This window comes from Molossus molossus, unplaced genomic scaffold (genome assembly GCF_014108415.1).
Source record: "Molossus molossus isolate mMolMol1 unplaced genomic scaffold, mMolMol1.p scaffold_m16_p_21, whole genome shotgun sequence".
In the NCBI taxonomy this organism is placed as follows: Eukaryota; Metazoa; Chordata; class Mammalia; order Chiroptera; family Molossidae; genus Molossus; species Molossus molossus.
Genome location: NW_023425357.1, coordinates 48,604,765 through 48,621,285, shown reverse-complemented (window position 1 = coordinate 48,621,285; position 16,521 = coordinate 48,604,765). Strand labels below are relative to the sequence as shown.

General features: G+C 49.5%; 1 protein-coding gene across 1 annotated transcript in view; it reads left to right on the top strand.

The window, feature by feature from the left end:
• Positions 1-16,521, top strand: part of LONP2 (lon peptidase 2, peroxisomal) — a 61,851-nt gene that overhangs the window by 20,244 nt on the left and 25,086 nt on the right. Inside the window, exons 8-10 of the mRNA XM_036275125.1 lie at positions 5,176-5,317; positions 12,105-12,255; positions 14,134-14,260. Of these exons, the coding sequence (XP_036131018.1) occupies positions 5,176-5,317; positions 12,105-12,255; positions 14,134-14,260 (420 nt within the window). The remainder of the gene's footprint in view (positions 1-5,175; positions 5,318-12,104; positions 12,256-14,133; positions 14,261-16,521) is intronic.

The following is a 16,521-nucleotide window of genomic DNA, read 5'->3' as shown; positions in this document are numbered from 1 at the left end:
AATGGGCACCCCGCTCTCCCGGAGTCTCCTCCGCCCGCTCGTGCAGTAGAAGACGGGATCAGAATGCCTTGGTGTCACCTGTAAAGTGTGTGTTATTCATTGTCCAGAGAGAGAGGAAGCAGGCGAGGGAGAGAGAGAGAGAAACATCGATGAGAGAGAACATCGACTGGCCGCCTCCTGCACGCCCCCCACTGGGGATCGAGCCTGCAACCCAGGCACGTGCCCCGACTGGGAATCGAACTGCGGCCTTCTGGTCCCTGGGTCGACGCTCAACCACTGAGCCACACCAATGGGCTGCCTTCACATCATTTTGACCCAGCAGGACTCCATAAATACTGACTGTAACTCTTAGAGTGAAACGTAAGTGCAGCATGGCCAGGGCAGGAAGGAGGAATAAGACGTTGGGTAGACACGTTTGCAGTTTAAACCCCTTTGAGAAGGCTGGTTTGCAGAAGGGTGTGAGTCACAAGGAGAAAGGTTCGGATCATTACTGAGGCTTATCCTTGCATTTTTGACACCTTTCTATAAAAATATTACAGTTTGGTGAATGTAGATTAAACTTGGAATGGGGGGGGGGCAGAATGTGAAGCTTTTATAACATCTTATTTTCCATTTGCCTAGTCACAAGATCACCGGTCTTAGGCCAGGAGAAGAAACGTCAGAAACTTGCATGAAAAATGGTTCTTTTTGTTTTTTTTTATTTGCTTATTTACAAATCTTACACATTAAAGGAAAATCACTCCAAGATTTTAGTGCAGAGCAGCGAGGGCCGCAGCGAGGTCGGGGAGGCGGTTTCCAGCCTGTTCCCTAGACTGTCCTGTTCTGGCTGTGCCCCTGGAGGCTGCGCTGGCTTCTGCGCAGATTGGCCTCTGGGGCCCGCCCTGGAGAAGCGGGGTGGGGCCTGGCACTGCCCATTCCAGCTGCAGGGCTTCGGGGAGGTTTCCCGCTCTGGTGACTGCATCCGTGCACTTGCAGTTGTTTTGGTTTGTTTCTTCCGTTGTGATCTGTAGCACGGTGTTGTGTAAGCACTTGATGGAATTTGCAGAGTGAGTTTGTGGAGTTATTTTTGTGAAATCGAGGTCAAGGGTATGTGGCATGCAGGTGATTTGTCCTGTTTCTTTCCTCGTTGGAGTTGACAGTTCAGCGAGGCTTGGCAAGTGCCCAGTCGGAGCCTGGCGCACGGGCGGCCTGCCATAAAGTCAGCTTTGGTTTTTCCTTCAGGGCTCGATGCTCGGGCAGGGTTAGAGCTACACATTTCAACATAACGTTTTACAAAATTCAGTCTGACTTTTACACTGTGCCCAAAACATCCTGTTCTTGGTATGATCGTTGAATTTGTGTGGGAACATGTATTTTTATGATGCCTGTTGGTCGGCAATATGTAATCTCATAGTTCTCATCACTTATGAACATTGGGCTGGGTTCAAACAGCTCTGTTCTAAATCTACTGACACTGATATAAAATGTGTTCACTTTTTTCCAAGTGAATTGACTTTCGTGTGTGACTGTTGTTAAGAGAACTGAATCTAAGGAAAATAGGGCCTTGTCTTGTAAAAGAAGGTTGTGTTTTTGTCTAAAATATAAACGTGAGCCTTTCAGACACGTGCGCATGTGGAGAGACTGGCCCCTGCGGAGAAAAGGTGTGGGGCTCCTCTGAGCCAGCCCCCCAACCCTCAGCCTGCCCTCCGGCACCCTCGGCTGCTGAGCGCTCCTCGGCCGCCACGCGCCGCCCGCCCTGGGCGTCATCAGAGCCCGGAGAGGGTTCTGTTTGAAAACCTGTCGGGAAGCAGGTGGGAGTGGGGTGCAGGCGTCGAGAGGAGAGCGGAGAGCCCAGGCTGCCTCTGAGCGTGATGGAGGGGCACGGGGGGGGGGGGGGGGCAAGCACTTGTCCGTGACAGCAGGGCATGCTGGAAGCGCCCGGGTCTTGGCATTTAAGTGTGGTCCCGTGCCCGCGAGTGGCGTTCGCACAGTTTGTTTCCCTCTGCCTCTGAGTAGGCCCCGTGTCCTCAGCTTTAAATAGCCCAGGACAGACAGAGCTGCTTTCTGTTCTCGCCCTCGCTGTTCTCTTGCTTGGTCCCTGCTTTCCTGATTTTCCCAGGCATGGGACTCCAGGCTCTCGTCGCAAGTGCCTGTTGCTGTGCAGGAAGCTGCTGATAAGTCAGGAGTTGACTGTAAAAGTGTCCACAGAGCCCTGGCCGGTGTGGCTCAGCGGTTAGCACGTCGGCCCGAGGACCCGAGAGTCACGGGTTCTATTCCCAGTGAAGGGCATGTACTTGGATTGCAGGTTTAATCCCTGGCCCCTGTCGGGGTCGTGCAGGAAGCAACCAATCGCTTTGTCTCCTTAGACTGATGTGTCTCTCCCCACCCCCACATCTAAAAATCAGTGGAAAGCTGGGGATTAAAAAAAAAATTAAAGTGTCCATAGAGTTAGATGATGATGATGTATGTGGGCGACGGGGAGAAACAGAAAGACGCAGTTTACAGTCCGGTCGTATCGGCACCTCGGCCCGCCGTTCAGGTCCGTGCTTCGAGCGTCTGGGAAGAGCCGCGCTCACCGGGACCAGCGCAGCTCTGCCGTCTCAGCGGCCCCCCTGGCCCCTCCACGGGGCTCCCTGCCGGCCCTTCCATGGCCGGACTCTGTTCCCGCCCGTCAGTTTCCCGGCGTACGTTTTTATATTTATTTATTTTTTATTTTATTATTTTTTTTATCCTCACCTGAGGACATTTTTCCATTTTTTGTACAGATAGAGTGGGAGGGACAGAGAGGAAGGGAGAGAGAGAGAGAAACATCGACGTGAAGGGACACATCGAGTGGCTGCCACCCGCACGACCAACCAGGGCCGGGGACAAACTGCAACCGAAGTACGTGCCCTTAGCGGGAACCGAACCCAGGTCTCTCCGGACCGCAGGCCGACGCTCTAACCGCTGAGCCAAACCGGCCAGGGCTGTTTTTATATTTAAATACTACATGGAAATCATTTCAGTCAGTTCATAGAAGTAAATGTGATCCACGAGGTTGGCTGTTACCCCTGTTTTAGATCCGAGGAAACAGGCTTAGGTCAAGTAGTCTGTCCCAGCAGCGTTCGGAGCTGGTGCGGTTGTAGCAGTGGTGGTGGAAAGACGCTTTGGGTGCTGGCGGCGCTGCATGTCCTCAGTAAGTGGGAGACACCACTTCTGTGTGGGGGACAGTGTCGCAGCCCCGTGCCCAGCCCCTCTGTCAGCCGGGTGCTCGCGGGCTCTGCAGGAGGTGTGTGCTTGGCACCTGTGAGTAAGCGCCAGGTCGTGAGGCCGCGTCAGAGGCGCTGTGCGGCCCCCGCGCAGTACCACTGCGGCCGCCCGGCGGCAAGAGCTTGCGGGGCTCCATGGGCAGGGAGGGCCTTACGGACGGAGGGCAGCGTGTGGACGGAGGGGAGAAAGCCTGAGGGTGTCATGGAGGAGTCAGGAGTGTCGTGGCAGCAAGTCAGGAAGGCTCCGGGGACCGGGCAGGAGAGCCTCGAGCTCCGGACAGGGGCCGGGCCGGCGTCTCTGGGCAGCTCAGGGGCCTCTGTTTGTCTGTGGTGGCGAGTGTCTGGATTCCACTTCTGTAGAAGGGGCGCCGGCCTAGGCTGTTACTTTCTCTCCGTGACTTTGGGTCTGGAACTGTCAGTACCTGCTCATGGAAAACAGTAAGGAGAGGAAAAGTGACGAATGCAAGAAATGACCCTGAGAGGCTTTGAGGGCTTTTAAAAACTGTCTTGCCCTGGATGGTTTGGCTCAGCGGTTAGAGTGTTGGCCTGTGGTCCAGAGAATTCTGGGTTCGGTTCCCGCTGAGGGCATGTACCTCGGTTGCAGTTTGTCCCCGGCCCTGGTTGGGTCATGCGGGTGGCAGCCACTTGATGTGTCCCTTTCACGTCGATGTTTCCCTCTCTCTCTCTGTTCCTCTCTCTCCCTCCCACTCTACCTGAACAAAGAATGGAAAAATGTCCTCGGGTGAGGATAATAAAAAAAAGAAAAAGAAAAGAAAATGTCCCCCTTCCCTGCTTAGCACAGAACACTGGCACGTGTGCACGTTCTCAGAGAAATCTATCAGAGAGTGTGTTGATTCGAGGCTGGTCATTCCTGTCTCCCATTCTGCAACCTTGAATGTGCGGACCCTGCTGACAGGGCAGTGCTTGCTGTGACTGGTCCCAGGGCCTTCTTTCCCTCCCTGGGACGTCGCCAAGGCTTTGTCATCGCGTCAGAGGCCCGCTGTTTACCCTGTGCTTTGTGCCACCCACATGGCAGAGGCAAGGGCTGCTCCGTGGACTGGGAGACCGCTGGCCACTTCACCCTGACCGGTTCTTCTAGGCGTCACCCTTCATCCCTCTTACAGACAGCGCTGGCTTTGCACAGGCCCAGACAGCGGGGTGGTAATGAAAGTTAGTCCTAGGCTGCGCAAAATAAAGTGTAGCTGGCTTTGTAAAAAAAGGTGCTTTTCCCAGTTGGACAAACGTACTGTTTTTACTTCATGCCACACTCCACACCTGTCATGATTCTGTAGGTGATCTTTATTCACATATGATGAAGCTGCCTGTAATTGTAACTCGTAACAAAGTATCCGGCTGAACTGGTTTGTGCCACGGAGTGTATGTAGGATGGACACAGTTTATTCAGTAGCCAGAATTAATGGAATTTTGGTATAAACACTGGTGACCCCAGATCCTCTTACTGCAATTAATAACAGTTGATTGCCTGTGAAAATAAAAGAGTTTGGAATTTTTTCCTTTTGCAGGGGTCGGGGGTCTGCATTTTGAGTGGCCCTTTGAACCAATTCTGATTTCCTTGGTGAAGATGAGGGCGATGAGCCAGCCTGGGGCAGCTGTCTCACTTCCTGGAGAGCTGGTTGTGTTAGGGGTGGGGTGCAAGGAGGGTGCTCTGAAAACTACTAGCAGCCTGGGGATTAAACTCACAGCGTGTTGCATGTCTTGGAAACTCGAAGAGTAAGAGTCGCAACTATGTGACTCAGTGTAACGTTTTTCAGTTTCACTCAATGGCCAAAATTAGATCCAGCTCCAGTACCATGGGCACTCACGTCGACCTAAATAGGAAGTCTGGTAATGTTGTGGTGCATCATCAGACTTCGCTGCGTCGCTGGGGCAGCTGGACCGGGCTCCCACGCCTGGCCCCTGGCGCTAAACTGCGGCTTGCTTTCTGCAGGCGCACCTACGTCGGCAGCATGCCCGGTCGCATCATCAATGGCTTGAAGACAGTCGGGGTTAACAACCCAGTGTTCCTGCTGGATGAGGTCGACAAGCTGGGGAAGAGTCTGCAGGGTGACCCTGCCGCCGCTCTGCTTGAGGTGAGCCTGGAGGAGGAGTGACCGCATTCCCGTGCATGTGGGTTCGTCCCGAGAAAGCCAGGCTGGTGTGGACCACAGTCTGAAGCAGTTCGATGTTTCAGTGTCTCGGAGATTTCTTTTTATAATAATTCTCATTTTTTTCCTTGTTTGTTTTTAATCAAATAGTTTATTAAAACTTTATGCATGCTTTTTGTTTACAGACCAGTAGTTCTACAAGGTTATTGCAAAAACAGCACCAAACCCTGGCCAGTTTGGCTCAGTAGTTAGAGTGTTGGCCCGCGGTCCAGAGAGACCTGGGTTTGGTTCCCACTAAGGCATGTACCTCGGTTGCACTTTGTCCCCGGCCCTGGTTGGGGTCGTGTGGGTGGCAGCCAGGCGATGAGCTCTCTCACGTCGATGTTTCTCTCTCTCTCTCCCTCTCCCTCTCTCTCTATCAGAAGAATACAAAAAAGTGTCCTCGGGTGAGGATACAAAACACAGCACCAAATTTCCTTCTCCCTGGGGTCCCCGTGTCCTCTTCTGCACTTTGACCTCTGTTGATGGATCCATGCTCACGCTAGCATGGCTGTATCGCTCCTTCTTGATTCTGTGGTTTGGGGCTGTAGCATCTGTGTGCTGCCCTCTGCCCCACTGTTGTCTGGTGCCCCGTCTCCCAGTACAGACTGTGTCCTGGTGTTCACTCGGTGAGTGTTCACACTTCTATAATTACAGAAGTGCTTTTCACAGCTGAGTATGTGGTGAAACCACTTTTCATCCTGTCTTCCTTTTTGTTTTTCTGTATGTTTTTTACAATCGTCTTAGTGTTAATGATTGTCTTGCTTCTTTTGTTTACTTCCTCCAGTTGTCTAACTTATTTTCAAGACTTTCAGACACCATGTGTTCCATCAGGTTTATCTTCTTTAAGCCTCTGGTCTGTCTGAGCTGGGCGCTTCCACATCTGGTCCGAGCCAGGCCCCTCCATATCTGGCACATGGCTGTCCTCGGGTTCTCCCTTTGCCTGAACCCTGTTGGGTTTCTTGTTTCCTGTTTCCTGTTCCCTGTCTGCCTCTTTCTGTTTGTTCTCTTGTTTTTGTGAGTTAACCCCCCAATTGTTTCCCGAGGAAGCCTGCATGGGTGGTAAATGTTTTTCAAGTTTTTATATCTGGAAATGGCTTTACATTTCCCTCATATTTGATTGGTGGTCTGACTGTTAGAATTTACATGGAGGTTACTCATGGAGTGGTTGGGGAGGCTTGTTACGAACTGTGACTAGGTAGTCTCCAAGGCTTTCTTTTCTTTTTTAACTTAGCTTTGTTATTGTTGAATGTATTACAGATGTCCCCTCTTTTTTCCCACATTGACACCCTCCTCCTCAATCCCGCCCCCTCCTGCCTTCCCCACGCTATTGTCAGTGTCCATTGCTTATGCATATGTGCATAGAAGTTCTTTGGTTTGTCTCTTCCCGCCCTTTGAGGTTCATCAGTCTAACAACCAGTTTGTACTTCTTAATTCCTTCATCTTTTTCACCCAGCCCCCCAGCCCCCGCCCATCTGGCAAGCAACAAACTGTCCTCTATATCTTTGAGTCTGTTTCTGGGCTGCTTGCTCATTTTGTTTGTAGATTCAATTGTTGATTTATATGTATTTATTGTCATTTTATTGTTCTTATTTTTGTTCTTCTTCTACTTCAAGAAGACCTTTCAAGCCCTGGCCAGTTTGGCTCAGCGGTTAGAGCGTTGGCCTGTGGTCTGGAGAGACCCGGGTTCGGTTCCCGCTAAGGGCATGTACCTCGGTTGCAGTTTTTCCCCGGCCCTGGTTGGTCGTGCGGGTGGCAGCCACTCGATGTGTCCCTTCACGTCGATGTTTCTCTCTCTCTCTCCCTCCCACTCTATCTGTACAAAAAATGGAAAAATATCCTCAGGTGAGGATAAAAAAAAAAAGAAGACCTTTCAACATTTCGTATAATACTGGTTTGGTGGTGATGAACTCCTTTAGCTTTTTCTTGTCTGGGAAACTCTTGGTATGTCCATCAATTCTAAATGATAGCTTTTCAGGATAGAGTAATCTTGGTTGTAGGTCATTGCTTTTCATCACTTTGAATATCTCTTGCCACTCCCTTCTGGCCTGCAAAGTTTCTTTTAAGAAATCAGCTGACACTCTTATGGGAGCTCCCTTGTAGGTAACGAACTGCTTTTCTCTTGCTGCTTTTAAGATTCTCTTTGTCTTGAACCTTTTGCATTTTGATGATGATGTGTCCTGGTATGGGCCTCTTGGGGTTCATCTTGTTTGGGACTCTCTGTGCTTCCTGGACTTGTATGTCTGTTTCCTTCACCAAATTAGGGAAATTTTCTGTCATTTTTTGAAATAGGTTTTCAATTTCTTGCTCTGTCTCTTCTCTCTTCTCCTTCTGGCACCCCTATGATGCAAATATTGGCATGATTGAAGTTGTCCCAGAGGCTCCTTACACTGTCCTCATTCTTTTCGACGCTTTTTTTTTTTTAAAGATTTATCCTCACCCGAGGACATTTTTTGATATTTTGTTCAGATAGAGTGGGAGGGAGAGAGAGAGAGAAACATCGACGTGAAAGGGATACATTGAGTGGTTGCCACCCACACAACCCAACCAGGGCCAGGGACAAACTGCAACCAAGGTACGTGCCCTTAGTGGGAACCGAACCCGGGTCTCTCGGGACCACAGGCCGATGCTCTAACCGCTGAGCCAAACCGGCCAGGGCGGACTCTTTTTTCTTTTTGCTGTTGATTGGGTGTTTTTTGCTTTCTTATATTCCAAATTGACAGTTTGCTTCTTGGCTTTACCTACTCAACTATTGAATCTCTGTAAATTATTCTTTATTTCAGTTAGTGCATTCTTCATTTCTGACTGGTCCTTTTTTATGTTGATGTTCTTACTAAGTTCTTTGAAGGTCTCACTAAGTTCCTTGAGCATCCTTATAACCAGTGTTTTGAACTCTGTATCTGATTGATTGCTTATCTCCATTCTGTTTAGTTCTTTTCCTAGAGTTTGGTCTTTTCTTTCATTTGGGACATGTTTCTTTCTCTCCTCATTTTGACTGCTTCCCTGTGTTTGTTTCTATGTATTAGGTAGAGTTGCTATGTCTCCCAGGCTTTGTAGGGTGGCCTATTGCAGTAGCTGTCCTGTAGGGTCCAGTGGCACAGCCTCCCTGATCACCCCAGCTGGACCCTCAAGGTGCACCCCTAGTGTGGACTGTACACCCCTCTGTTGTAATTGAGTCTTGATTGCTGTTGGCACATCAATGGGAGGGATTTGTGCAGGTTAATCAGCTGCAAGGACTGGCTGTGTCCACTATCCACCATCCTCTGACCACCTTGGAGGATCGGCTGTGCAGGTGGGGCCCACCACACAGAGCAAGACACTTCAGCAGGGCTCTGGTACCCACTGAGTCTATTCCTTGAGTGTGTTGCTTGTGGGGGTGGTTGGGTGGTGGTGTTTCGATGTGGTCTGAAGCTGTCCACTGGGTGTGCTGGCTCTGGGGCAAGGTCAGCCTCTGCCTGTGTTCTACCCGGGGCCACCTGGCATAAGCTACAAAGCAATCTGCCAACTGCTGCTTCTTGTGCTGGTCTTGGAGGTGCCCAGGCAAAGCCAAACTGTAAGCCAAGGCTGGCTGCTTCTAGTGTAGTCCTGGGGCCACTTAGTGAGAGGTATGGGGCTCGCTGAGACCAGATGCTGCTTGTTTGAGAGATTTTAGGAAAAACTGAAGCAGGATCTAAGACAGGACAATCCTATAGTAAAGCCATTGAAATAGCTTGGGTGGGCTAAAAAGTTGGGTGGGGCAGGGCCTCAGGGAATCACAGGGTGGGGCAAACAGTGTGAACCAGGTTGCTGGAGTCCCAGATATGGTGCCCTTCTGTCGCCCTGGGGAAGGGCTCACCAAATGATCCGCTGCCTCTAACAGCACTTCTGTCCAGGAGAAAGCTGCCTCTCCAGCTCTCGCCCCAATGCCAAACCACTTAGTTCTTTCCCTTATGTCTCTGGTGCCTTTCAAGCTGCCTCCCCCATCCTGGAGCCTGGAGGGTGCGAGTCTGAGTAAGTCTGTGCGCGGGCCCTTTAAGAGGAACTGCCTGGGGCTCCAGCAGCCTCAGCCTCCCTCAGCCTCAGTTTCGGCTGGTTTTCCAGCCAGAAGTGATGGGGGTTCACTTCCTGGCACTGGAACCCTGAGCGGGGCGCCTGGTGTGGGACCGGGACCCCTCACTCCTCAGGGAGGACCTTCCCAGCCGAGGCGTCCTCCTGATTTTTATCCGCCACACGTGGGTGTGGGACCAGCCTGTACGCCTCTGCCCTCCTCCCAGTCTCCATGTGGCAGCAGCTTCTTTAATGTCGTAGTTGTAGGCCTTCCCTTCAGCTCGGTGTCAGGCGGTTCTGAATGATGCTTGTTCTGTAGTTTAGTTGTCATTTTGATGTGGTTGTGGGAGGAGGCGAGACCATGTTTACCTATGCCACCTTGACCAGAAGTCTCTCCAAGGCCTTCTTTGTTTAACATGGGGCCCCTTGTCATAGTTCTGTCTCTGCAGGGACCCTCCTAGGGCGTGAGTGTGCCCTTGTGCTGGGATTCAGTAGTAAAATAAAAAACAAAACAAAAAAAATCAAGCACCCAAGAGAAGGATAGATAGTAATTCTGACCTATCTTCAAGTTGCTGATTCTTTCTTCTGCCAGCTGAAATTGCTGTCTAGATCCTTTCGTGAATTTTTCATTTAAATTACAGTATTTTTCAAGTCTAAGATAAGTATTTGCTTCTTTTTTATAATTCCTGTCTCTTTCTGGTACTTATCAGGCATCACTCTCAGAGTCTAGAACACAGTCTGAGGCTTTATATTTGCTGAGGTCTCTGTTGTCTGCTCCAGTGATCTCCATACATCTTGTTCACGCAGCCCACCAATAAAAATCTTAAAAATATACTCCTGTGTGCTCTGACCAGTGTGGCTAAGTGGATAGAGCATCGGCCTGCAGACCGAGTGGTTTCAGGTTCGATTCCCTGTCAAGGGCACATTCCTGGGTTACAGGTTTGATACTCAGCACGGATCGTGCAGGAGGCAACCAATCAATGTTTCTCTCTCTCTCACCCTCCCTCCCTTCCACTCTCTCTAAAAAAAATATTCTTGGGTGAGGATTAACAACAACAAAATTATAATAAGTAAAAATATATCCCTATGTATATAAATATGTATGTAATAAGGATATATCAGTCTCCTGAGGCTGCCATAACAAAATGCCACAGACTGGGTGGCTTTTTAAAAAACAGGAATTGCCTGGCCAGTGTGGCTCAGTGGTTGAGCGTCGACCCTGCACCTAGAGGTCGCCGGTTCGATTCCCAGTCAGGGCACATGCCCAGGTTGTGGGCCAGATCCCCAGTGGGGGGCGTGCAGGAGGCGGCCAATCGATGTTTCTCTCTCATTAATGTTTCTATCTCTCTCTCCCTCTTCCTTCCTGAAAAATCAATTTAAAAATATATTTTAGCCCTGGCCGATTTGGCTCAGCAGTTAGAGCGTTGGCCTGGGGTCGAGAGAGACCCGGTTTCGGTTCCTGCTAAGGGCATGTACCTTGGTTGCAGTTTGTCCCCGGCCCTGGTTGGTCATGCAGGTGGCAGCCACTCGATGTGTCCCTTTCACGTCGATGTTTCTCTCTCTCTCTCTTCCTCTCTCTTCCTCCCACTGTATCTGAACAATAAATGGAAAAATGTCCTTGGGTGAGGATAAAAATATATTTTAAATAAGTAAATAAAAATAAAAATACCAGAAATGTATTGTCTCGCGGTTCTGGGGATGGAAGCCCAGGGTCAAGGTGCTGGCAGGGTTAGGGGTGGCGGGTGGGATTTCTTCTGAGGTCTCCCCTAACCTTACGCCACTGCACTCGCTTTAGGTACTCACATGGATAACACACACAGAGTAGATTTTAAGAGAGAAGTTATTATACTTCTTAGTGAAAACAGTGCATTCTAAATAGATAAGTGTGATTGTGGTTGGTATTTCAGTCATTTTCCTTTCTTTTTAATGAGTGTGCCAGCCCCGTCTATGTCTCCGCGTGCAGTGGAAGGGCCGGGCGTGGGAGGCCCGGGAGCCCTCTCTGAGGTCCCACAGGCCTCGCGCGGGGAGCCGTGACGCGGGGCATCGGGGCAGCCATCTGAACCAGATAGTTGTTCCACATCAGTTTCCAGATGTATCCATGTGAATGGCTTAGTAGATGCTGCGTTCTGCTCCTCACACACAGAGAGGCTTTGTCTTCAGGCATTCTGCACAGCTGAGTGTGCCCTTGTGCTGTCAGAATAGGGCAGAGCCACTTGGACTGGTGACTTGTTCAGCTTTCCCCTTGCAGCCGAGGACTTGTACCAGGCTTTCTGATAACGTCTGGGGAGGAAAATGCTAACTATTATTTCACCTGTTACCTAAGAATTTCAAGGTGCTGCACACGCTCCCTTCCTCTCCCCAGAGCAGTCAGGAGGGGGTTGGCTACCAGAGGAACTGGTTCTGCAGGGCTGGGAGCTTGGCGAGGGCCACACAGTGAGTCACGTAGGTTGAAGAAGAAAATGGAAAGGGTAATTTTTGCTTCTTTGTGCTTTTATGTTTTCAAAAATGTTGACATTGAATGTGTTCCATTTTTTTAAAAATGGCGTTTAGAATGCGGAACACGTGCGGGACAGTGGCCAGGTCTTGGTGTTATCTCCATGTTTCTCCGGCTAACTGCTGAGAAGTGTCGGCCTGTGTCACGTGTGTTCATTCGCACAGCTTCCTGCCGGAACCACTGCGTTGGTTCACTGTGTCCGTTCTGCCGCAGGTGCTGGATCCGGAGCAAAACCACAACTTCACAGATCATTATCTGAACGTGGCCTTTGACCTCTCCCAAGTCCTTTTCATAGCGACTGCCAACACCACAGCCACTATTCCACCTGCCTTGCTGGACAGAATGGAGATCATTCAGGTGCCAGGTACTTGATTCCCAAATAAAGTCACTACCCGATTCTTCTTCCTTTTCTGAACATAGCCCTTTAAAATGGGCCGCACTGTGGAGTTGTGAGTAAAAAGTTGATTTCCTGTGTATGGTCATCCCCGTTTTTGAGTCTGCTGAATAAACCAGCTTTCATGTAGATTCAGAGTCTGGAGCAACAACATTTTGTTCACTTTAACTGTAACAGATGAGTCTCAGGAATAATCTCGCATAATAATTTCAGATCGAACTTAGCATTCAAGAATGGTCATTTTTTAATGAAAAACAAGGCATTCTTCTTTGAAGCAATTTCTAAAATTATAGATAAAAATAATTATTTTTTAAAATAAGTGTCTAGAAACCAAAAACAGATCTTTCATGGTCACGTTAGCTTCCCATTAATCAGATTTTGATGTGTTTACGGTCTCTGGGGAGGCGTAACCCTTTGTCTTCATGCAGTGAGAGGCAGGCCGCAGAGACCAGCCGAGCTTGCTGCCCGGCCTGGGTCTCGTCTGGCCGTGAGGCTGCGTCCACATCCCTCGCTTCAGCTCAGGTCGTTTGTTCTATTTTGTTTGTGTTTTTGTTGTTGTTTCTTTTTCAAAAAGTCCTCCAGTTGCTAACAGTGAATAAATCCCAGTGTCTTCACCTTATTTTAATTGCTCAGAATGATTTTTCCCTAGAAGACATCTGCTATCAATGGGTTGTTAAAATGGAGAGAGTAGATTTTATATTTAGATTCTAATACAATCTGAAATATCATTTTACTACCAAGTGAATGATGATTGCATTTCTTGAGCCCTGCCAGCTCCTATGCTTAGTTTAAAATAGGGTGGAGTAAAAATTGCTTTGTGCATATTTATGAGACTACAATAAATAGGTCAGGAAACGCAGTTGCCCAGAAACTCCCAGTGTGCAGACAGTCGGAGACGCCGCGGAGGTGCCCTGCGTGCCGCCCAGCTCGGTGCCCTGCGTGCCGCCCAGCTCCTTCTGCAGCGCTGGCCTTAGTGCGGCCTTGTCTCCTCTTCTGCCTCGGGTGTCTATCAGCCCATCGTTTTAATTGCTGCTTTTGCCATGAAAGGGGGCAGTTGGTTCAGGGGGAATTTTGTCTCACAGGTTTAAAGACAAAGTAAATCTGCACTCATTAAGGCCTTTATTTATTTATTTATTTAAGAGTAAGATCATTCTTTTTTCTCTCTCTCTCTCTATTGGTTTTAAAGAGAGAAGGAGAGAGAGAACATCTACTGGCCGCCTCCTGCATGCCCCCCACTGGCGATCGGGCCCACAACCTGGGCATGTGCCCTGATTGGGAATCGAACCGGCAACTTCTTGGTGCAGGGTCGACGCTCAACCACTGAGCCACACCGGCCGGGCTCATGGAGGCTTTTAAATAAATAAGAACATAAAGTCTTTCAGATATATAAATTACATATAGAATCCAACATGTAGAGGGAAAATCTGCTGTAGGGACATTTAGTTTTGGGCTTGTTACTGGAATTGATGTGTGGCTCTTCCCTGGGAACCACTGCTTATTTCATTGTCTTGTTGTGTTTAACTATTTTCAATTATGTATCAAATTATGCGAAAGAAAAGGGATGTATTTCCTATTAATAAAATAACTCAAAATTAAGCTAAGGAGATAATTACCTCTAAGGTTTGACTGAGACTTTTTTCTCTTCTTTGAGAGACATATCATTTAATCAAAAGACTTTCAGATGCTGTGCTTACAAATCCTTGTTTTCTTTGGGGAAAAGTTGGAAATTTTAACGGTCGATTGGAGAAAACATTTCTTTATTCGCATTATTTGCGGTAACACTTACACTCACGGTAAACGAGCGTCGCCGGGGAGCCGTGGGAGCCGCTGCAACCGGGCCTCTTGCAGGGTACACCCAGGAGGAGAAGATCGAGATCGCCCACAGGCACCTGATTCCGAAGCAGCTGGAGCAGCACGGGCTGACCCCGCAGCAGGTGCAGGTCCCGCAGGCCACCACCCTCGACATCATCACCAGGTCAGTCACGGTCCCCAGGCGTCCCCGCGCTGGCGCCGGCAGGGCAGCTTCCTGCCTCCCTGCGTCTGCAGCGGCCGGCCGGCCGCGTCCCGTGACTGCCGTCTGCACAGGGCTCTGTCCTAGGCAGGGGTCCTGGGGGAGCACTGAGCGTGCCTTCGTAGCGAAAGACTCTGCGTGAGGCCGAATTTCAGCTTTTCCCCGGTAGCAGTGTAAGGGATTAATCTGAAAACCAAAAACGTGGAAACTATCGAGACACCTTTTATGGCCCAGATCTTAAAATGTCAGATGCTGCTTTCAGACATCTGTTTTAAGTTATTCCGATTTTCTTCTCTTCTCTTTGAGAGATTTTTAAAATCTTTGGAGTTTTCATCTTCAGAACTCACCCTGGAACAATGGAGAAGGCACCTTCCCAAGTTAGCCACCCAGTGTGTCAGCCTGTGCAGGCAGCACAGAGATGGCCCAGGTCGTCGCTCAGTCTGCTCCGTGAGTTGCGTGTCGGAGTGGACGTGTGGAGAAGGATGTCTGCAGTGGCTTCTCGAGTCCTGGCTCCGCATTGCAGACCAGGGCCTCAGCGGCCCGCCAGGCGCTCGGCGGCCTCCTCGGGAACCGCTGCTTCTCAGGAGGAGCAAAGCCGTCTCTCGTGCTGAACTTAGACTAGAATTGGCCACCAAGACTGCTCTCTGATCTAAGCCAGCCTTCTTCGGAAGTCTGTTTAGATTTATACAAAACAGTAAGACTACATCTGACCTGGGAGTTCCTTTTCTTAACTTGAGATTTACTGTGTGGATAATGCCAGGAGAAATAAATTATGTGACTTATATGCCAAAGTCCTCCAGCAGCCTTCTCCCAGATTACACCCCCGGTGCCTGTGGGCAACTTTCACGAAGTCACTCAGCCTCTTGAAGGCTTCCCCATCTGTAAAATTTGAGTGATGGGATAAAATATCCATAGCTTATCTGGATCTAAATAATGACTCCAAAAGTAATCACTATTTGTATTTCCCAGTTGTTGCCTAGAGAACTATTTCTTTTCATATGAATTTCTGGTAAGTTTGGCCTATACCATTCTGTATTCATTGGTGGATTTTTTTTTAAGGGAGGAGGGCAGAGAGAGAGAGAGAGAGAGAGAGAGAGAAACATCGATGTGAGAGAGACACATCGATTAGTTGCCTCCCGCACGACCTGACTGGGACCAGGGACTGAACCACAACCGAGTTACATGCCCTTAACCAGAATCTAACCTGAGACTCTGGTCTGCCAGCCCACGCTCCAACCATTGAGTCAAACCGGCCAGGGCTTGGGGGGAATTTTTTAAAGCCCAAATGTGAAAGTTTGCAATCTGTGTATATTTTGTTTAGCTACCATTGCAGCAAACTGACTTTTTTCATCTTGCTGATCAAGGACGTTAGTTTTATGTCGCCTGAAAGTTGGTGTCTGTAACACCTTCCGTCCAGGTCGTGATGAGAACAGGAGCCAGCTCTTACGGGACACTTCACGGTGTAGCAGTGCCAAATAGGGTGGCCTGCCTCCTTCCTGCAGTCAGCTGCTCCTGCTGCAGTCTGCGTGCGTTCCTGCTGCGTCGTCGTTCAAACGCCTTTTTGAAAAAGGTGTTTTTTGTTGCTGTCATCCTCGCGATTGTCAGCACACCCGAACTTCCTGCGGCTGCGCCTGCACGTCAGGGCGATTCTCCCGTAAGCTTCCTGGGTGTCTCTTCTCATCCTCTGTCCAGACACCGCAGCTGCACTGGCCGGAGGCTTGTCTGGGAAGCTGCAGTGGACTTCTGGTTCTGGTTTTGTGTTGCTTTGTTTATTTATTTAAATTTTTTTCTTTATTGATTTTTAGAGAGAAAAGAAGGGAAGGGAGAGAGATGGAAACATTGATGAGAGGGTACAGTGATTGGCTGCCTCCTGCATGCCCCCCACTGGGGATTGGGCCCACAACCAGTAATCAAACCAGCGACCTCTTGGTGCAGGGTCGACGCTCAACCACTGAGCCACACCGGCCAGGCGCTTTGTTTTTAAGATGCCTCCCTGTTTTCCTCCGTACTGGGGTTATGTGCAGTTGTGAGGTGTGGACTCGATCCTTCCAGCCTTGGTTAGAGTATTAACCAAGAGTCTGTATTTGTCTTTTCTCAGAACCTTAAAAGTCTGCTTCCCTGCAGCCTAGAACATGTCTGACCGCCAGTCAGAACCAGGGTTCACAGGACACTGCGTTCTGTACCTCATCCTGCCCATTCAGACCCTTCACGCTGGGTGTCAGAGA